Below are 22,672 nucleotides of genomic sequence, written 5' to 3' on the forward strand. Positions count from 1 at the left end.
CAAACAGGCTACAAAGCCTGTTCCGTGTTTGACCTCAGACTACCCAATCACTAATCAATAATCTAAACAGCTCACATGTGTCACTTTCATTTGGACAGAGAGGTAGATGCCTGTGATTGATGGGGAAAGTTTGTTTGGGGAATGAGACCGGAGTAAATTCTTAGACTCAGGAATTTGGACGAGGTGGTTTTCTCACTCGCTGTACCTGATCTGTAGCAGAACACAAATGCAACGTGACCACAACCCCCTCGCATTAAACTCACCATCCAAACTCTTAGTCAAAGAGTTATTCACACTTTCTCTCCAGGCACGGTGTCATCCTGCATCATCTTAAAATGTCGTCTTTAAGCAGGATTATCCCTCTCTCCGCAAACTGCACTTAATCTCTGGAGAGCACAGGGTTTGGGTAAAACACAGGTATTGATAAAGCGAACATTCAAAAGGATTTAGGAGAACAAGAGGCGATGGGCTTAGTTGTGCATCACTCACGATATTGCTGCTCAAAGTTATTGTCGTGCAATTATTTAGACACGGCAGCCTTTTGCAACACTTTTCTTCCTCAGAATTGAAACTATAGTTGTTGGGTGTCATACCTTTTGTTTGTGAAATAGATTAATGTTGAAATGTTCATATTTAGTGGTACAGTTTCACTTCTGGATCAGCACGTTCCTTTGTTTTAATTTATTCTGTGTGGGTGTGTAGGTGTATGTAGGCATTGACGGTGCAGTACTTACTCAAACCTGCTCTCACCCACACAGAAACATGCATGCACACACACACACACACACACACACACACACACACACACACACATACACACCTGTAAATTATTTAATGCAGCAGATGGGGACAGAGCACCCGACAGTCAGCGAGAGACAAAATCCAGCGGTCACAAAGTCCCAAATGTCACCATCTTTTTATTTATTTATTTATTTATTTTTTTATCCAGTTAAATCAATCAAGCTAATGCTTTTTATCTCAGAAAAGCAGATCACTGGATTCCACCAACAGTTGTTTGAGTGCATCCATGTGTTCAACGGTGGCCTTTCCCTTCTCATCCCCTGCCAGTGTGAGCTGGCTGCAGACACCGCCGCTGCAAAGGTCAGCGTGTGTGTGTTTGTGTGTATGAAAAGCGACAACAGTGATCTGTATAATGGGTTTTTGTTGTTCCCAAAGCAGATCAAAACTGAGATTAGGCTTAAAAAGGACAGTGAATTTATTAGGCTTTCATTTCTGTGAGAACCATAATCCCAGTGGAAGTAGAAGCTTTATTAGCTCATGAATTATCGCTGCTCGCCTGCCTGTTTTCCCGACATTCACCGGGACCTTTATAATAATGCGTTAAAGTAACACTGAAGGTCTTCTTGACAACTTGCTTTTGCCAGTTGCTGTATAGCATTACAACAACAATGGCACCATCTGTACCCTGTTAGTGAAACCTCTAGTCTGGCTGACAGGAAATGTGCTTCTGCTTCTGCTAGCTTCAGCAGCTTTTTGTTATTATTTATAAGAATAATTTGAATTGACTTTTTAAGAACATGCTCTGAAGTGATTTTTTATTTTAAGCATATTTTTCTAATCACATCCCTGTGCTCTAAAAAAAAAAATAAAATGCAATATTTATAATGGCTTTTGAGGTGCCTGAATGATTTTGATTTCTTTTTTTTTTTACCGCACCAAGCAAAGTGGGGCTGTGCCCAGTTCAACAACCTCGTTCCCACTTCACACATTTAACTGAAATCCTTCATGTCGTTAAAGTAAATGGCAGGCCATGAAGGGAAAGCAAATCGAGGAATGAGGAGAGAGGATTAGGATTTCAACAACGAAAAGCTAAAAAAGCTCTCTCCTGGGACCATGTTTGTAACCAAGTGGGAAGAACTTTACTGTAGTTTGACACACAAATCTTCTCTGTAAACTAATGTAGAGGGAGAGTCCATAATGAAGGAAGCTGGCATATTAGCCGTGTTGCATCTTTAAATTGTATATAGATCTGCATACATGTGTCGCCATATACATTCATGCAATCGTTTTCCTGCTATTCAACATGATGTGGTTAAAGAACCAAAAGACGTAGTAGTGCACAGTGAGGACGAAGGCTGCCAGCGGACAAACATGGATGTCAACACCAAGGAAACAATTGTTTTAGACCGCATCAAAACATCCCCGTTAGCTATCACGAGTGCATGCAGTCAATACGGGGTGAAGCGTCCAGCACTACTTGCGTTTTGTATGACAGTTTCTGGTGTGACCATGCAGTTAGACCCATGGAGAAGACTAGGAAGAACATCCGAGAACATATTTTCAAGAAAAAGCAGATATCAGGCCGACTGGGAGGGCAGAAGATGCCGGGACAAACTGATAAAATATAATATAACCGGATAAGAAGACAGAGAGAAACACTGAGACAGAAACAGAGGTGATATACTAACTGTTTCAAGTAGGCTATAAAGATAAGTGTGAGGCAGTGAGTGCCCAGTAAACGTTGCCCTGTCTGAAAGACACACATTCACATTTTGACTTCCAGCAGGAGAAGTACTTCCCATCTGCCTCCCCCATAGTCTTCATCTGCATCCATTATTGAGTTCTTGAGGTGTCCTCTGATCCCTCTCATCCAGCCACTCCACCTAATTATTCCAGAGCATCACAACCACCTTCACTCACCTTTTCAAAATGAGAACTTCCAGTGGACAATGTAAACGTGCTGGGTCCGGTCCCGGTAAAGCACCACCATTTAAATGGTGCCACTGTTTGTTTTCACTAGCAGCTGTGGTGTTCTTCCAATGTCAAGGGCCAAGACTGTTTGTATGGAACTGACGATATGAGCGTACTATTTGTTTTACCACAAGCTGCACGACAACGTTCTAGAAATATTCTTGGATGGAGCTGAGGTTGAAACTGGTAAAGCAAGAACAGTACGACACAGTAAATTCTTGTCTTCAAAATGTCTAATGGTAATAAAGCGTACAAATGTTTTGCTACTGTAATACAATTTAAAAAAAGATCCAAACTAACCCAATTGCTAGAATGAAGAGCAGGCTTGTGGCATTTCTCTAGATTTGATTAAACGTGTAGCTTTCCCAGTCATACAATCTGTAGGTTTATAAATATTCTGACCTGCACAATTGTACACTATACCAGTTTAAGCAAGTGTAACATGCCTGTATATTATATTAATGCCTTAAACAGAAAACACGGATGAAAGGAGGATTTTCTGAACATATTTCCCAGCTTTCAACTCAACATCCCAGTTATGTGGTGTGTGTGTTATATATAGAGAGATGTGTCTCTCTGTGTGAATGCCATAAAGAGGAGAAACATTTTCGCTGTATCTTTTTCAGTATCTATGTGCAGTCATTCTAGTTGAACAGGCTTTCTGCTCCTTCATCACCATGTTGATGCTCTTCTGAATCACTCGGGCAGCGAGCTGCTCATTGCTGAGAGGCAGACTGCTTCTCCCTTTTCAAAGACAGATGACATGATATTGAACTTTTCCCCATTACAGTCATTGTTGGAGTGGGCTTTGAAAGCTAACGCCATTTAGGATTTGGTAAAGTTGCCGGCAAAATACCCAGATTTGAAGCTTTTCTAATAAATGTTTAAAAAAAAGTTTGTTGTACAAAGGACTGATTTGCAATCAGTGAGAAGAACATTGTTTCCTAATTATAGAGGTTGTTTGCTCTATGGTGATTCACCGCAAGTTTAATTTAAGGATTGAAGTCGCCACAGGCCCTCAGCCCTGAGTGGCAAACACAAAACAATCGGTGTCAGCCAAAGAAAAAAATAATAATGAAACGTACTGAAACAAAGCTGATGTGTTATCAGAAGATTTTTTAGAAATTGAGCAAATGTGTTTACAGACTGCTTAAGGCTAAACGGAAGAGAAGCAATGTGAAGTAATTATTTTGTGTGTGTGTGTGTGTGTGTGTGTGTGTGTGTGTGTGTGTGTGTGTGTGTGTGTGTGTGTGTGTGTGTGTGTGTGTGTGTGTGTGTGTGTGTGTGTGTGTGTGTGTGTGTGTGTGTGTGTGTGTGTGTGTGTGTGTGTGTGTGTGTGTGTGTGTCATTGTTCTGAATGACTTTACTTCAAGATGTTTGTTTTCCTCTTTATACAAGACGACCGTGAGTCTTCTCTTGTTTGACTTGTGTTATCATAGACTATTGTCTCGCATGTATTTGGTGCACAGGGGAAATCTTCCATTTGACAACAGATGTGAGTGCATACACGCAAGTGCAACATTCTCACACAAACACCTAGATATGTGTTCCTGTCGCCGTGTTGGTGAGCAACTGGCTTTGGTTTGCCGTTTGTTCTATTGTCACCTGCCCGCCCGACTCTCGGGACTCTGCATCTCTGGAGACAAAGCACAGTGTCCCTTTTCCCTTTTTTAGTTGCATAACTTGCATATTATGGATCTTATCTTCAGTGGTCTTTCTCTCATATCGTCCTTCTCCTCTGCCCTCTGCTCTCCAGGGAGCAGCCGATCTACACCACCAGGGCCCACGTCTTCCAAATTGACCCGAGCACCAAGAAGAACTGGGTCCCTGCCAGCAAGCAGGCCGTCACCGTCTCCTATTTTTACGACAGCACGCGCAACAGCTACCGCATCATCAGCGTGGATGGATCCAAGGTATGTGTGTGTGTGTGTGTGTGTGTGTAACCATATGAGGAAGAGATGAATGATAATTCCACTCAACCCTAATATATATGTTTATCATAAATGTTAAAAGTTGTTCCCAAGCAGGAGAATTGGTGACAGAGCAGCAGAACTTGAAAAACAAGAATACGTTATGCATTGGGAGCATCTGCTGTATGCAATAACAAGCACAACTACAACTTTATCATCATAATAATATTAATAAGATACTAGAGCATACACACCAAATATTATACAGTTTCTGATCTCTGATTTGAAACACAACTACACATATTCATGTCCAGGCTCGCACAGCCTCACTTTAAATGTGATTTAGCCTGCTACCTTTGCTAAATTGGTGTCTTTTGAGATGGTTATGTATTTATTTATACAAATATGTTAATAGTTCAGCACAAAAAAGTAACCTGTAGGTTGAAAAAAAGTCTGAGCATGAGCAGACTTCCCCTTTAACAAATATACAGCCAAGAGCTGCACACCTGTTGAGCAATTAAACTAAATTATCTGTAATTTACTGTCATCAACGATCGGCTGACCGTACTCGTCCTTTAAGGACTGCAGAACCTGATTTGATGTTTTTCTTTTGAATTCAGTTTCACCCGTGTGTCTTGCTTGGTTACATAACATGTACTGTATGTGAACATTCAGCTCATTTAAAGAAAATTGGTCTTCACCAGAGAATGATGTTGAGGTTAGATCCTGCATAGGACAAGACACCATGCGAGTCTGCCCATGTACCATATTCACACCTTCTTCCTCTGCTAACTGAAAGAGTAGATTATGTGTTTCCATGGCAATCAGATACTTCTGTGAGTGAAAACCAGAGGAGAGTTATGACAGCGGTATCCCTCCGCAGACATTGTCGCACAATCTCAAATCACACAGATTACCTGCCGAGCCACTTCAGAGACGGAACGGGTTGACGGTTGTTTTACTCTGTTTCTGTTCCCACTGTTTGTCTTTTTACCATGCACCTCTCTGTTTGGGTGAAGGGCCTGTTGAGTTCAGTGTTGGGATTACCAACCCAACAGCTGAAGGGTGGGTCTCGTAGGAACTCAACATAGATATATGTGAATGTGGAGTATTTGCATAGCAAGCATTTTCTGCTGTTGCGTAGGACGTAACTTCTTAACAGTGACAAATGGATGCAAACAGCTTATGGGGTTTTAGATTAGGGACCCATTTTCCTGTGCAAATTATTCTTTACAATAAAGTAAAATGCATTATTTCTCTATTCCTGCATAGCATTGTTGAGTCAAGAAAAGAAAGTCAGTTTTCTTACACATGTATATGTTTGTATATAGTCAAGGCCAGGAGTCCTGTCTCTGCTCTCCTATTCCTGTCATCCTCTCTGTTCTCTTGTCTCTCTACTCAATTCAACATTTATTGATACGAGTGTAACAATGACAATCTTGCCAAAGCAGGAAGAAGCAATGAGATTATAAAGAAAAAGGTTCAATTCATAAATTCAGGGAAATAGCAGAAAACAATTAACCGTTGCGCCATTTGTGTGCGTTGGTGAAAGTGTGCGTGTGCTGATGGCACATACACTCCTGTCACCTTGAGTAACAGAGCAGTACGTGTCGTGTAATGTCTGCATGCAGCAGCTATATGTGAGCTCTGAAGATTAACATCTATTAAATCAAATGTTAAGCCAGTATAATTAGAGAGCTGAGTCAAAGTGATGTTGGTATGAGCAAAGTAACCGAAAGCGAGGAAATGTTGAGTCGTATCAAATTTATGTTAAAAATAGTTTGTGTTATATACACTAGCTGCGAGGGAGACAGGTCTGTCCAGAAGAATAGTCTGTGCAGCAGCACAGACCAACTGTGACAGACCGTCGGCTTATATTCGTCCATCCGTGATGGCCGGGCAACTCGCTGATGATGATGATATTGCAAGTAGAGGAGCATATCAGCACTTTTGACTCTTGCTCATCCTGAATCGCTCTTCTCATACAGCGATGCACCAGTATGACAACACAGTGAAGGGTTCCTGTTGTACTTTATAAATCATTCCATGTGCGATTACTTTCCGAGCTAACGTAATATTTAATTCTCCAGCATCCTTGTCTCCTTTTAACTACCGAATCTTTCTTTAATTTTTTACTACTCTTACTCGGCTATTTTACAAAATGTACATTTTGGCTCATGTACCACAACCTGGTGAGCTAGAAGACATGTTTCTGCCAGGAATAAGAATTTAAATTCCTCTAAGGGAGCTTGTTAAATGTGTTTGTGGCTGGCAGGTTTACTAGTCAGTTTATAACTAGTTTAATGTATATGCCAATATTACAAACTACAGGCAATTTCCCTATGTTATCATCACCTTGCTCCCCTATACAATTGTGGCTGCACCCCAAGTACACCATATAGTTTCTCTACCTGTGTGTCATAAAGTTTTGTTTCCACCGTGTAAAAGCATTATTTCCACTGGGGATGAAAGGAACATGTCCGCTTTGCTTCAGACTCCAGTATTACCCCCCCCCCCCCCCCCCCCCACACACACACTTTTAAGTTGGAGTTTGGTTGAATCATTAAAATCGAGTTAGATTGGGTACTTTACTGTATTCCCAGCCATCATGATGAGAGAATGCACTGGGTTGATACAAGTCCCAAAACAATCATCCATTAGGATCATAGTGCACTCACACCAAAGCTGGTCTGAGCTAAAGTGAATCTCAACATCAGGAAGTTCAGTATTGTCAACAACATTGCAAATCAGGATGTTGTCAGAAAAAACCCAACATTTAAAAAACAAAACATGAATGTCATCCAAAGCATATGTATTTATTAACTTCTTCCAATGAAAAGGATGCTCCTCATCAGCCAACCATCAAGTGTCAAAGGGAGCATAGATCACATTCACACCCTCCATTTTTTTTTTGATTGATCCAACTTCCTGTCAGGACACCTTTAATACCTTCATATTCACATTACCTGTGCATGTTCACCTATGTGCAGCCTGGAGAAGCAAGTTCCAGTTCCGTAGTCATAAAACAAAATTTTACGTTTAATGCAAAATTAGAGCTTTAATCATGCAACTTTTAAATTAGGCTCCCACTAAAGCATAAGGGGCTTGCTCAGTCATAATATGTTAGTCGGTAAATCTTCACGTGTATGCGTAAAACAGCCTTCACTTTACGATTTTAATGTGGCCGTGCACACATGATGTCAAGTTAACCCTGCTCCTCCCTCAGAAACCAAACCTGCGTCATTGCCACGTCATTGCCAAAACAGCGTATTTTTGCAGTCCTTAATATATGGTGAGATGAAATGCATCGGGTCATTGAAGCGGTTGGCAGACGCACAAAAATATTTAACATTTCACTTCATCTACATCACACCTCATCTTGATGAGCAATCACAGTTTTCCATTTTGCTGTCTGCTTTGACGAGAGGACATGGTGACCGTCGTCTCGTCTTTCTTTGGCTGTGTCTCAGTTAGAACACCGCTGCCCGTTCCGCCGGTTCATCATCACCATGACCATCGTCGCTGCCCCTTTGTCACCATTATTTTGATATATCCTTCACAAACTGTGCCACACATTCAGCTGCAACTCACTCTCTAAAATTGTTGTCAAATTAGTGTGTAAAATAGTGAGTTACTCAAATGTTATGAACAAGCACAATAAAACCGACTCATTTACTTAAGAACTAACACGTTTCAGAATATCATGTTTTAGTTTTTTTTTTAAAGACAAAACCCTTTTTATAATATGTGAAGTGGAGTCACAAGTTAGCCATGGGTTTTGGCTCTTCAGATAACAAAGATACTTAAGTTTCTGCCATCCTACAAAAGCCCCCGCTCTATGTAGAGGGTGTCCTTTTCTCCAGCTATGACGAAGTCATTTGGTGCTTGACAAGTGATCAAAATGCTTTCCCTCCCAGAGACCCCACTTCCACGTTCTACATCTTTTTCTTTTTTACTGACTTTGCAGATTCTGTGCAGTCTGCAGAATCGGCCCGAGGAAGATGTCTCCTATAACCTCCTGGCTGTCTTTACGTTTCTAACTGATCCTCAGGCCATTGGCCAGCCCAGCTTCGCTCTGTGCCTCCTGTGCCACTTGATCCGCAACCCGGCTCACCACCGGCACAGCTGCCAGCGTCACTCCGCTCTACCTCCCTCTTTCTCACCCTTCCACTCTCACTCGCTTGCTCACTCAGTCGTACACTCATACGTGACAGCATACAGTCACAGGGCCCACAAAGATGGGGCCAACCAGGCAGTCGTGTATGTTGACCTACAGATGATTAGTTGGGATTCCACATCATTTGTGTATGCCTTTTTTCTGTTGATAGCCTCTACCTACACTTCTGTCGGTCTTCAAGCATAATACAGGATCAATACGCTGTTTAAAGATTTGTTAGGCTTGTGCGATGTGGTTGAATTCATGTAATATGTAACCTTTGAAAAAAAAAATTTGACTATTGACTAATCAATTTAATGGTTTGGCAATATGGCTTGTTTTGTCCAAGCGGCAACCTCCAGGTATGAAAAGTGAAGCCAATGCAGAGTTTCCTTAAACTTCTTTCTAATGGCTATCAAGGAGCAACATCTCTGGTTGCAAATTAAGTCTGATTGTATAGAAGTTTATGAGGAAATTAATCTATTTCTCACCTGAGTTATTACCTCAGTAAACATCGTAAACATGAGTTTATGGTCTCAATCGCTAGTTTCAATTCTTCTTCAACACAGCATGATGTTCATTTCGTAAATTATGTTCCATTTAGAGTCAAATAGAACATAAAGCAGGGTATGCTTTAGGGCGGGGCTATCTTGGGATTGACAGGTCGCTACCACAGCGTTGTCTGGTCTTAAAACTTTAACCCTTTCAGTGTGTTTTCACACAATGTTTATTGTAACCTTTTGGTTTTCTAAAATGTCTTATCCAGCATTCAGTTCTACTTAGCTCCACCCTCTTGTATCACTTCTGGTTGCAAAAAACCAAGATGGTTGCGGCCAAAATGCTGAACTTGAGGCTTCAAAACTGTAGTCTACAAACCAATGGCTGACATGATAACTACGTCCACTTCTTATATACCGTCTATGGTTTAGGCTGAGCGAGTCCAAAAGCCAAAGCGTATCAGTTTACGAACCTAAAACACAAACAAAGAAATGAAGAAGCTGGAACTTGAGGATGTTTGGTATTTTTTGCTTGAAAAATGTGTTTAAGTGTCCATCGAAATGGTTCTACATTTCTGTAATTTAAGTAGTTGATTACTTGACTTAATTTGTTTCAGCTTTATATCAATCAAAACTCTTTATATATGTAAAATAAAAACGTTTCATTACAATTAATGTGATATAATGAAGTCAATCATTGATTGGGTTATGGCCTGGAGTTGTGAGCTTCAGGCATTGTGTGTGTGTGTGTGTGTGTGTGTGTGTGTGTGTGTGTGTGTGTGTGTGTGTGTGTGTGTGTGTGTGTGTGTGTGTGTGTGTGTGTGTGTGTGTGTGTGTGTGTGTGTGTGTGTGTGTGTGTGTGTGTGTGTGTGTGTGTGTGTGTGTGTGTGTGTGTGTGTGTGTGTGTGTGTGTGTGGCTTGTTATCCTGTTACACGCCACAAACAGAAGCAGCCTCAGTGACTCAGTGTTGCTTTACTTTTATTCCTTTCCACCTAAAGGTAATTTAAAAAAAGCCCGATTTATATTCTTATTTCCGTCATGAAATCTAGCAGATCAGCCAAACAAGGGACAGGTTAACTACCTCAGTTCAATGTTATGTTGAATTTAACAAGTCAGCTGTCACTTTGAAGAGTTACAACTTCAAACTGAAGTTCTGAACATGATATGTAGAGGAGGCTCTGACAAACCATGGAGATGAAACTGAGAAGACATTTAGACTCTAGTTGGCTTATGATACATTGGATAAATCTGAGGGTAATCTGTATTATACATTTTTTAAAAGATAAAGTATTTAGGGTCATATATCTCTTCTTGACGTATTATGTTTGGAAGGTTCGATATCTTTGTTTACCGTCTGGTTACCTCATTGTTTCCTTTTTTTTTTTTTTTTGCTTCATTCTGCAGCAACGGCCTTGTTTCTTCACAATGATCATTAGAGTTTCATCTAATCTTAACACTTCTCTTTGAGCCAACACGATGAGCTCAGTTAAATATTCACACTGTTCAGGCTTTGCTCCGGTTCCCTCTCAGGAGCACTTAGGTAACCTCTGTTTTGATAACGCCTCTGAAAACAGTGGTGATTTTAAAATCAGATGAACGGCATCTCTTCTTAAAACCCCTTGATGCTGGAATAAAGCCTGAATCAGAGGCTGTGGCTGTAATCTTGGCGGTATATGACACTGATAAAGGTCTTTTTCTGTGTATGTGCAGTTATCTCTCTCATCAGGAGCCATTAGCATTGTTCTGGATGGGTCATAAATGTCCAAGAGGGCATTGACTGCCTGCTAGTGTCCTCATTCTGTTTTCTGTTGGCTCAGTCGCTGCTTTTTGGGTCTCTGTGTCTAGTAATGATGCAGTGTAAAGTATTTTAACACCTCGGCCACTGAAAAGATGGAGATGGAGACAGTGGGGGCGTAGAAAAGGACCCAAGTCTGTCAGCAATTTGTATTCTTGAATCCTGTGATCAGAGCTATGTTGCTATGAAACAAGGGCTGCACTGTGATTAAACTGTCTTCTATTGTTTCCTAATTGTTGGGGTGATTTGCATGTGCTGTGTTTTAAGTTGACTTATATCTTGGTAGTGTGATTGGGTTTGTGTACATGCCCAGAAGTAAATTAAAGCTGCTTGTGTTTGCATCTAGCTGTTCATATATTGATTAGAAGTGTTTAAATCTACAGTGAGGCAGTAAACGCACTCAAATTGAGGCCGTCTGGTCAGACTATTTATTTTGGTTTCTGCCATCGCTGCTTCGTGCATTGGTTCCAATTTTAGAAATGCAGCCGATGTTTTTCACCAGCTGATTTACTGCATAGCTACAACAGGTGAACGTCTACTGTAGCCAATATGGAGACTGTAATTTGACTACTTAGAGGTTAGTGGGTCGCACATCTTTATATGCAATTGTGGAACAAAATGATGGCTATGATTAAATTGTTTTGCATAGACAAACAGTGTGTGTATACATGCGTAAGAATCCCAAACATTTTGCACATTGTTACACACGAAATGACAAGCTTCACAATATTCATGTTTAGTTTTGTCTCATCTGACCAAAGGACATTCTCCCAGAAGCTTTGTGGCTTGTCAATATGCATTTTGGCAAATTTCAGTCTCAAAACCGGAGCTTTTTGGCAAGTCACATCAGCTCTATATTCACAGACGCAAAAATGAAGCATTCAAAGAAAAGAACACTGTACCTACTGTGAAACATGGAGGAGGCTCGGTTATGTTCTGGGGCTGCTTTGCTGCATCTGGCACAGGATGTCTTGAATCTGTGCAGGGTACAATTAAATCTCAAGACTATCAAGGCATTCTGGAGCGAAATGTGCTGCCCAGTGTCAGAAAGCTTGGTCTCAGTCGGTCCTTCAACAGGATAATGACCCAAAACACAGCTAAAAACACCCAAGAATGGCTAAGAGCAAAACATTGGACTATTCTGAAGTGGATCATTCTAAGATAAATATGGCAATTGTAGTCCAACTTGTCAGTGTGGGCATGGTGAAAGACTTCGGCAGGGTGTTACAGATTTACTCGGTATGAATGGAGCTACAATAAGGGATTGTCCTTTGCTAAATACATAGTACTATTCATCATGTGAATGCAGATGCTGGAGCTCCTTCTTTAATATGTCTTGAACGAGACACACAATTTTCACAACACGCATTGTTGACGGGGACTGTGCCCGTCAGATGGACCTGAGATCCATGCTGGAATTCTATACATCTGTATTGATTCCCAGAATAATCTCCACTCGGGCTTATTGGTAACTTATTTTGTCCTGACAGGTGATTATCAACAGCACCATCACGCCCAACATGACGTTCACCAAGACGTCGCAGAAGTTTGGCCAGTGGGCGGACAGCAGGGCCAACACTGTGTTCGGACTGGGCTTCGCTTCGGAGCAGCAACTGGCCAAGGTGAGAAGACGCTGCAGCATCGCATGAAATCACAAAAAGTATCCAGAAAGTTTGGAGACAATTGATTTCTGTATTTGTCCTAAAACTGGAGTACAATGGTGCACAATTTTGTTATTTAGACACCGGAAATCAGAAAAGTATTTAAGAGTGTATCTGGATCTTAAATCCCCACTATCACTAGATAATTGGCTCCACGATCTCCCAAAATGTTTTCAGATGCGTTTGACATTTCAGTTTGTATTATCATCACAGCTCTTTCACGTCTCTCTCAAATTTACAGTTTTCTGAGAAGTTCCAGGAGGTAAAAGATGCAGCCAAGCTAGCAAGGGACAAATCTCAAGACAAGGTGGACACATTGAGTAATCACTCCCAGGTAAATTATATCTCTCTCTGCTGTCTGAAATTCTGATTGAGTACAACACCTCTGTTGTTGCACTGTCATCTCTACAGTCACTGTTGGCCTCTACAGAGAGAAAACCGGTGACACTGAGAAGAAAATAAGCATTTCTCTTTGGTTACTTTCCCTAAAAAACACCATCAGCTGTTGTGCGTTTCTGATTCTGTGTTTAGAAAAAGCTTCTGGCAGTTCAAATATTTAAATGAACGTGGGCCTATGAAGTTTGTGTTGAATATAACATGTCAATACAACAGTAATCATTTATGTAACAGTGTTAATTGTCATAAATAGAGGTCAAAGGTACTTACTGCCCGGAAAGCCCCACAGAAATTAAGAGGACAAGGAAGCCAGTGAGAGTCATAAAACAATACAAGTTTCTTATTTCAAAACATGATGTCCAATTGATATTCTGTCAGTAAGTAAACAGCATTGATTTTGGAGGTCGATCCAGCAGCCTGGCCTGTTCCCTGCCTGCACTGACACCAGATTGCAGGAATCATTCTCAGCTCTGAGACACACAAAGCTGCTGGGCCATATGACATGATAAATACTGGCATCAGTTTGCTCCACCCTTCTGCTGCCTTAGCTGACATGTCCATGGTGTTTCCAGTGTTCCACCAAAAGAAGCCCAGGACCTTTTTCCACAGTCGGAGCACGATTTATGAGACACATTTATGGATTTTAACACATCGGCCCTTTCAGAAAGCTGCAGGTAGATTGAATCAAAACCTGCCCTGAACCATAACACGTCCCCTCTGTCCTTTACCAGGAGTCTGGACGTGAGACGCCCTCAAGCAACCAGGCGTCCAGCATTAATGGGACAGATGATGAGAAAATCTTTCATGTCGAGCCGGAGGCTGCTGTGCTGCAGACGGAGAAAGAACATCTCAAGAGTGCAGTAGAACAGAGGTAAGGGTTCCTTTCATGGACACCTCAGAACAACCTCTTGAAGGAGACATTAATCTAAATGCATTGTCACCTTCCTGGTATAATCACATGCCACATAACCTCACATTACAGCAACACTCCCTTCAAGGGGCATCACATCACTTATATTTGTCTCTGCACCAAACTGTGCTCAAATGTTCTCCCTCTCCATCTTTTTGCTACTGGGATGATCTCATGGCTCCTAAGGGCTCAGACATCATCTGATCTAATCTAAAGAGGGAAGCTGCTCTACTCTACCATTTGGTTATATGGCCTTCATAATCCAGATGCTGAGTGTATAAATCACTAATGGCATGAAACACTAGATGGGATTAGAATGACCCAAGGGCATCAGAGTCGACTGAAACTACAGTACGTACATTTAGACAGAATTAGTACTGGATAGCAACAAAAAAACAAAACACTGACATATTTGATCCAGATGGGATAAAAGGCTCTGAGGTGAAAAAAGAGACAAATTAGCAGACCTTCCCTGACAATATTTCAGACTTTACTCACACTTATTTTCCAGTACTTCTAAATAATTTTCCAAAAAGGAACTGATACCTAATCATACATTCATCATTGCTCTGAGATGCAGAAGGCTCTGGACATTGTTGGGCTGTCTTATTTATTTATGTATATATGTATTTATGTATGTATGTATGTGTGTGTGTGTATATATATATATGTATATATATGCACATTGATTCTAAACAAAACATTGGTAAAAGACAAACATTGGTTTCAAACCAGTGCATCAAGCTTACATGTATCTTTAAACTTCTCCAGCTTTTGGTTGTAAAACACAGTTTGTCCACCATTGCTGTGTTTGCCACTTTTTTCGTGCCTTCACAGGGCCTTCAGATTTTGTTTTCTGGAAATGTGTCACAGCAGTAATACAGCCGAGGACTGCAGAATGCTGCTGTGCAAGTCTGTCCACATTTGATTTGAGAGCAGCACACTTCAAACCAGCCATGCATAAGGAAGGGAACAGCGATGCATACTAAATATACATCACAACCTCTTCGCCCTAATTGATCAATTAGAAACACACTCTGTGGTATAAAAAGATAACGAACTGTATGTTGGAGCATGTCAGCAGCTCATTAGACCTTTGAGACTTTTCTCACTTATTTCTTTTTTTATGGTTTAAATATCTCTTCACAGTGTGATGTACATCACATCTAATGAAATAGTCATGACTGGAAGGATTTTGTAGCATTATGTGTCATGTCGGTGGGCACAAGCCGCAGGCATTTCAGCTCTAACCTGTCTACATTTTTCTTCCATTAATAACTCTCCTCCTGGATCTCTCTCGGTGTCTTCTGTCTGACAGCAACACCAACGCCAAGAAGTGGGAAACAGAGCTGCAGACTTTAAGAGAAAATAATGCCAGGCTGGTGGACGCACTGCAGGAGTCCTCGGCTAATGTAGAGAGCTGGAAGAAACAACTTGGTGCCTGCAAGGAAGAGAGTGACACGCTCAGGGAAAAGGTAATACAGTGAGGGAAATAACGTAAACAAAGAACATGGATCCTGCTGGCAGACAATGTGACGAGTCAGAAACACTGCTGCCTCTTTTATATAAGGAACAAAACTGCACCGTAAACTGTTACGAAATGAGTAGATTATCAATTTTAAGTGACCGATTTAATCTAACTAGGACAGATGGAGTTTGAGGTGTGAATCCACCAGCAAATGTTTTGATAATTCTCCAGTTTCTTCAATCTAAGTGAGCGAAGTACTGTAGATTGTATTAGTTTCTGTGTTCCCTGCACCAGAGTCCACTATAAATAGAATCATTTTAGTTTCATAATCAATGTGGGCCGTTACTGCAGCTGGGCTGGTGTTGCAATCATTAATTTTGTAACATGCTGCAAGTTTTTTTTTTTTTTTTTGTCTAATTGCCACTGTCAGTGTTCAAGACATCTCTTATACTATGCAGCATATTTAGGATTCATTAAATACAAATTAGAACATTTCGAATTTTGTTTACCTACAATATTTGTTAAAGACCCGTTGTCCACATTGATTACTTTTGACTTGATTTTTCACAACAACTTCTCCTTTTTCGTTCTTTTTGCAGATTGCACAACTAGAAGTTCAGTGTAACGAAGCCGATCAGGAGAAACAGCAAAACTCCCAACTGTCTGTACGAGTGCAGGAGCTAGAGACTGAGCTGCACGAAAAGGAGCAGGTGAGACGTCTGCAATACATTCGTCTTGCAACAACAGGGCCACTGTTGGATGCAGGGGTGTCTGTAAGAGTTTAGATGACAGAGGTGGTATTTTACCCTGGAAGTGTATGATCCACTCAGACCCCTTCATCACAAAAATCACACTTTTCATGTTAACACTCCCCCCTTTGTCTCCTGAAGTTACAGATCTACTTTCTATTCCCGACTCCAACATTTCAGTGTGTCTCTTCACTGTACACAAGGTCTTCACCTCTTGTTCTTACTCAGTACCACTCCTCTCCCTCAGGAGGTGATATACCTCCTATAATCAGGTCTTGTTGTGGGATCTTGGGTTGTGTATGGATCGGTGTTGTTACTTTTGCCTACCCAGCTGAACCCAGACCATTCTACTGCCCAACGATTTTCCCTCAATTTCTTTTTCCCTTACTTCTTCTGTTGCTTGTTTTCAAAGCAATTTACTTGATATCTGTTCTGTTTTGGTACACTTAAACTCCACTGTGAAAATAGTCCGACTGGGGGAAATGTAATTCATCCACTGACTTTGTCTGTAGTCAGAGCAGCAGGGAATTCTGGCACAAATGCCATTACCGGCATCGCCCTATGTGTACTGCTTCAGTCATCTATAATCCAAACTAGCCGACTGTCAGCTCAGCGAGCCTAATGGTGCTGTTATTGCTAATGAGGATGAGCCCCGCACGGCCACACAGGCTTTCGACCTTTGCTCGTTGCTGGTTAAATGCTGTTTCTCTCAGCAGACAAATGATTAGGACCAAATTGTGGAAATGTTTGAGTCTGGCTGCCTTTTTTCTATAGTGACTGTGTCTCCCCATCAACGTCATGAAAGGGAGACGCAATCATCAGATGTGTAGCAGAGGGAAAGACGGTCGAAACTAATTCAGTTACTATATAAGGAAAATAGTTGATAAGGCGTTTATATATTTCTGTTTCTACAGCAACATTTTTTGAAGTATGTAATGGATATCTGGCAAAGTTCTTTGAGATATTTTCAAAAAGTGACCCATAGACCAGCAGGTTATAAACCTGGACCCTGCTACAGATGAAGCTTTACGCTCTCTTAAAATGTATATGATGTTCGTGTCAATCAAATTTTTAAAATGGGGGGGGGGGGGGGGGAAAGAAAGAGTCCATCCCAATTTCCAGAAGCCCAAGGCGACATCTTCATCGGGGCTTCAACTAACAATCATTTTCATTATCGATTCATCTGCAGAATATTTTCTTGATGATACGTTTTGTATTCAAAATACCAGGAAACGGTAAGTTGATTTCATCAAATGCCTCGTTTTATTCCTGATTCTACAAATTTACTAAAACGAAGTTCTCACATTTGAGTTCCTTGAAGCATCAAATGTGTGGAATCTTTGCCTCGGGGAAAAAATGACTTAACGGCTTAATAGATTAATAGGTATTATTTGCGGATTCATTTTATTGTCCTATTTCTCCATTAATTGTCTAATCAATTGCTCAACAAATCTTTTAGTTAGAGTTTAATAGTGTTGCAAAAATAATGACGTTTAGGCTCTGCTGCGTAAAGACCCTTTTAAATCCTCAGCGGTAAACAGCGTGTCTGGGATATTCTGGTTTAGCGCCTGGCAGCCTGAGTATCAATAGAACATATACATCTTTCCTTGGAGGGCTGTATATCTTACACAACAACAGGAAGGAAGTGGTTCAAAGAGCTGGAGCTGATTTTTGTTTTTTTGAAAGATTATGAGCAAAGAGTCGTGTCCTTCGGGGGCTTCAGTGTTTCCACAGTCCTGTGTATCAGCCATATTGCTCCTAACAGTGACCGATGGACCTGCAGAAGGAAGTCTCATTGTTTGCAGAGCACTGATCCAGAAGGCGGCCCACAGAGACTCATCTGCAGAGTGACAAACCCCCCCCGTCTAGAAATGCACACGCTCCACTCCTCCAATTAAAAACGAGCCTATGAATTATTAAGCATTCACTGTGGTGTTGACCCCAGCGCTGGCCAGTCGTGAACTAACAGAACAAAGCTGCAGCAGAATGTGTGACGAAGACTGTGTGTGTGTGTGTCTTACTTATAGCAGCAGAGGGATGAAACTTTCAGAGCAATAATAGGTGTTTGATTGAGAAGAAAACAAACATAAGGCAGAAAAACAGAAGCAAGGCCTCTGTATTCATTCTAGTCTGTTTTTCTTCCTTTTACCTTGCTTTCTGTTGTTCCTGACCTGCTTTGTACCGCTGCCATCTTTGTTTGTGTCCCCCTGAAATGTGTCTGTAGCACCGCGTATCGAAAAGCTGGAATCCAGTGCCCGACTTGTATTCTTCTTTTCTTCCTCTTTTGAACAGATTGATTGAAATAATAACATCAATTTAGTATTTTATTGAGACAAAGTTTCTTGTGGAGCTGCTGCACAACGTTACAATGATTAGTTTGACATTTTGGGAAAGTAAACTTATTAGTTATACGTTAACTTATTACCTTTATTCTTGCTGAGAGTTGGATGAGCAAATCGATACCACACTCTGTACGCTGAAGCCGAAGACATTGAGCTTAGCATAAAGACTGGAAACACAACAGACTGATACGAGAGTGGTCTCAATATTCTCATCAAAGTCTGCAAGAAAGCAAATGAGTCTCCCAAAATATTGAACAGTTTCTTCAACATTTTAAAAGTTTGGCTTCTTTTGTTAAATAAGCTATTGCGTTCTTAAGAGGGAATCAACCTGATGTTGATGTTTTGTTGGCTTTTGATTAACCGCTTTCTGTATCTATTTTTCCCCAGGAGTTGGAGAACCTGAGGAAGCAGGCAGAGATAATCCCTCAGCTCATGGCGGAGTGCGAGAGCATCACTGCAAAACTGCAGGTACGTTCAAAGCACCCAGGAATCCCCCAACACTTTTCTCTCAGTTGTGATTTACAGCAGAGTATGAAAGCTCGAGCTCACAGCACGTGCGAGTACATGATGTCTGTCACAGCGAGGTAACGCGCAGGCTCTGAGGCGTGAGCCGCGCTTTCAGACGGAGGTAGAGAACGAGAGTTCCTCTTCACCATTCTGTCTGAGGGCTGGTGACACAACATTCTCGTCACGTGTCTACCAACACACATTGTGGTTAATGCATCTATTAATAAAGGTCTGTCCCTGGCACAACACAAAGTTGATTATTGCCTCTTTGAAAAGGGTTCCTCTTCCTCATCTGTGAGATACTACATCTCTAGCATGGCTTATTAGTTTTCCAGCGGTGCGGATACAATCTGTTTTTCTGACTACAAAAACAGCTGAAGTAGATTGAGAGCTTTAATGACCAAGTCTGGTAACGTCTAGGTGTCTAGGTGTGTGGGTTGTTGGGTGTGAGAATCTTCTGTTGCCAAAAACAATAAAGATTCACGCCCATCACGTCCTGTCTTCCTTGTAACAAAGAGCACCTGTTCAGCAAGTCTGACTCCTCATTGAGTAATATCAGACTTTCTGTGAAACCAGAAGTGCCAGGCTTGCTGAATGATTGTACGCCCCATCAGGGCCAAGCCTGACATGAGCTCATCTCGTCCTGTTCTGACTGACTCAGAGCAGGATTTTATCGTCCAAGCTGTCATGCATGTGTTATGTTTCAAGCCGGGGCAGGGAGGAGAATAAAACCAACAGTGGCATGCCTGAAGTTCTTGTGCTTCACAAAGCTCGACCGCTTGGTTTGTTTCTGCAACAGCCAGCTGGATGAATGACAGTGACAACAGAATCGGCTGAAGCAGGGGTTTATCTAGCCAACCAACCAAAACTCAGCAGAAGCATAGACAATGGGATTTCTCGAATACCTCCATTTATCCCAGAGGCCCAAAATGAAAAACGTAGCCACAGTCCATTCAGATGAAAGGTAATGGGTGACGCAAAACTGTTGAAATGTCTTTTTTTTCCTGTGGTTTAGTTCTTTTAAAAAAAGAACTAAACCTCCGTGGTCATGGCTCCTCTCTATTTAAAGACGACACCCCGCATGGAGATCAGGTTTCAGGAGTTCACTAGAGGAGACAGTCATGCAGGCGCAACACCCATTTAGCACTCCTATTTAAAACCCCTCCCTTCAAAAGTATTTTTGACATTAATGTGTCAGCCGTGTCGCCTGCTAGTCTGAAACACTTGCTTTAACTCAATGCAAAGGAGCTAAATGTTGAGTTGAACTGCTTTAATCTCATTTTTGATAGTAGCTGTAAAAAGCTCCATCTTTGGTTTGGCTTCTCAGCTTAGATACACCCAAAAGATCATACCATCTGACATCCCTCTTAAGACATGAACTTGATTTCCCTGTATCCACCATCTGCCGTAATGTAACTATTGTTTTGTTTTCCCTTAATATCCGTCCACAGACTGCTGAGACGAAGAACAAGGAACTGGAGGGGAGAGTAGAGGGTCTTCAGCTGGACATAGAAGACAGTCAACAAAAGCAGGGCAACATGAAGGGCGAGCTGAAGAAGTTCATGGATCTGCTGGATGGAAAGATAGACGAGCTGCATGAGTTCAGGCAGGGGCTCTCCAAGCTGGGTGTTGATAACTGAGTAAAATGGCACTGAGCTGAAAGGGTCAGAGGTCAGGTACGAAGGATTCACTACAGTGTGTCTTCAGGGCAGAAACTATGTGCACCTACTCCCCCAAGGTGATGCCCACTCAGACACTATCAGCTTTGGCTTCTAATAAACACTACCATGTGAGAAAGAGATGTTTTCGGAGGGACTGGCAGGAGGAAGGCCAGCATGCTCCACCAAATGGCTCCATTTTTGTGTGCTGGCTTTCTGAAACTAAATCAAGAGTAACAATTTGAGCTTACTTTTCTGTTTCTGTTGGGGGGGGGCTTTAAAAAGCTGGTGGTGGGTTCTTAGATTCTGTCCATCTGTCTTTTTTTTTTTTTTTTTTTTTTGAAGGCTGCAGCACTTATTCACAGGCAGCTTAGAGTAGAAGAGGGGACTTAAAAGGGCTAAAATGAATAAAACACACAGACGATGCTGATCAGCATCACTCTAGTAATAATTGGTGTTAATCCTTGTGGCCCCCTCACAGAATGAGAGATGAAATGTTTCTACAGACTGTGCTCGCTGTTGCCTCTCGTCTATCTCAGGTGTGTCAGAAGACAGTTTGTACTCATTCGATCATACAGCACATACAGGACAAACGGCCGTGACACAAAGTGCCTCCAGGTGAGTGTAAACCTCCCTGGCGAGGAGAAGCGATGACCATCACCATAATATTAACTCGATGATTTTTGTCAGGAAATGTGATGAACATCAAACATCCTCTTATACAACGAGATGAGAATAAAATGCAGGTAGGCGACTGCAGCAGGAAGTCATCAACTCTCTTGTGGGTGTTTTCGGTAAACACTCCTTTTGATTCTATTTTGCATGAAGAAGGAACGCTCTCTTGTTTGAGGAGCTTTCCTTCAGAAACATCTAAAAATAACAATGGGTGCCCCCTTTTCCCGTGAGTGTAGTGTTCAGAGGACTTTGTGTGTGCAATAGTATTTTTGTCCATGTGTAGAACAAAGATGTCTCCCCGGCTGTTGATGTGCTTCTTACACACTAGTTTTTGTTATGGTGGTGGTTATTTTTGGGTGAGGGGACTTGGTGCCTCTCGTTGGGTGAATAATGTGAAAGTGTACTTCACTGATGACATTTAGTTTGGCACTGTCAGATTCTTGGTTTGTGTTTTACATATTTATTTATTTTGGTGCCTCTCTGCAACTAGTGTTTCTAGAACATACCAAGTAAATCAACCTTCACGTGATGTCTTTAGATGTACGATAATATATCAAATATACCAAACTTGTCAGGATGCAGAGGTTTTATAATTACTGAGGATATGTTTGCAGGATGGTGTCGCAGCTGCTTTTGGGGAAGTTCATCTTAAAACATGGTACATTTGAAATCAAAGGCATATGTTGTCGTGGCATATTTACGGGGTAATACTATGATGTTATAAGTCTATATATTTTTTCATCACTGTTTTGATCTACGAAGGGACATTTTGCTTCTTTCTCTCTGTTTAACCCCACTGTTAATATGTCCCCTGAACCTGGAACACAACGTATGATCCTTCCTTTTAAAACCAATGCCTCTTGTGCACTTTTGTGACTCCTGTTCAATATTGTAAAATAGAACTGACAATTGTTAAAATTTAGTTTAATTACAACGCTGAGTTTGGTGTCTTCTTTTGAAGTTCAAAGTAGTGCGCCACATTTTGGCGAGAGAGGTTTACCTAATCCCCACTTAGTCACAAATCAGTATTGTGGGTTCTGTGTAGGAAACTGAGCTTATACTAATATGCTGCAATTAAAGTCTGGAGGCATTCTTTCCTGGATGAGAAGCTCAGAGGAGGAGGTGGAATGAACCTACAGCGCCAGAGCTGCGTCCCATCGCGGCTCGAGTACAGACGCTCCGCCACCGCACGTCTTCGTCTCTGATGTTGATTTACATAGCACTAAATATAGCTG

At 41.4% G+C, this 22,672-nt stretch overlaps 1 protein-coding gene across 1 annotated transcript; it reads left to right on the plus strand.

Moving 5' to 3' along the window:
* Positions 1-1,027: 1,027 nt before the first annotated feature.
* Positions 1,028-22,365, plus strand: homer2 (homer scaffold protein 2). The gene is made up of 9 exons (XM_076077608.1): positions 1,028-1,101; positions 4,469-4,625; positions 12,562-12,693; positions 12,974-13,066; positions 13,860-13,999; positions 15,357-15,513; positions 16,106-16,216; positions 18,985-19,065; positions 20,556-22,365. The coding sequence occupies exons 1-9, from the start codon at positions 1,028-1,030 to the stop codon at positions 20,742-20,744; spliced, it is 1,134 nt and encodes a 377-aa protein (XP_075933723.1). The 3' UTR covers positions 20,745-22,365.
* The last annotated feature ends 307 nt before the right edge of the window (positions 22,366-22,672 follow it).

Source organism: Anarhichas minor, unplaced genomic scaffold, assembly GCF_050575085.1.
Source record: "Anarhichas minor isolate MPS153535 unplaced genomic scaffold, ASM5057508v1 ptg000062l, whole genome shotgun sequence".
Taxonomy (NCBI): domain Eukaryota; kingdom Metazoa; phylum Chordata; class Actinopteri; order Perciformes; family Anarhichadidae; genus Anarhichas; species Anarhichas minor.

Coding starts and splice junctions, on each gene's coding strand:
- homer2 (XM_076077608.1), top strand. CDS start 1,028: ATGTGTTCAACGGTGGCCTTTCCCTTCTCATCCCCTGCCAGTGTGAGC. Junction 4,626..12,561: donor TCAGCGTGGATGGATCCAAG/GTATGTGTGTGT, acceptor TTGTCCTGACAG/GTGATTATCAACAGCACCAT. Junction 12,694..12,973: donor CGGAGCAGCAACTGGCCAAG/GTGAGAAGACGC, acceptor TCAAATTTACAG/TTTTCTGAGAAGTTCCAGGA.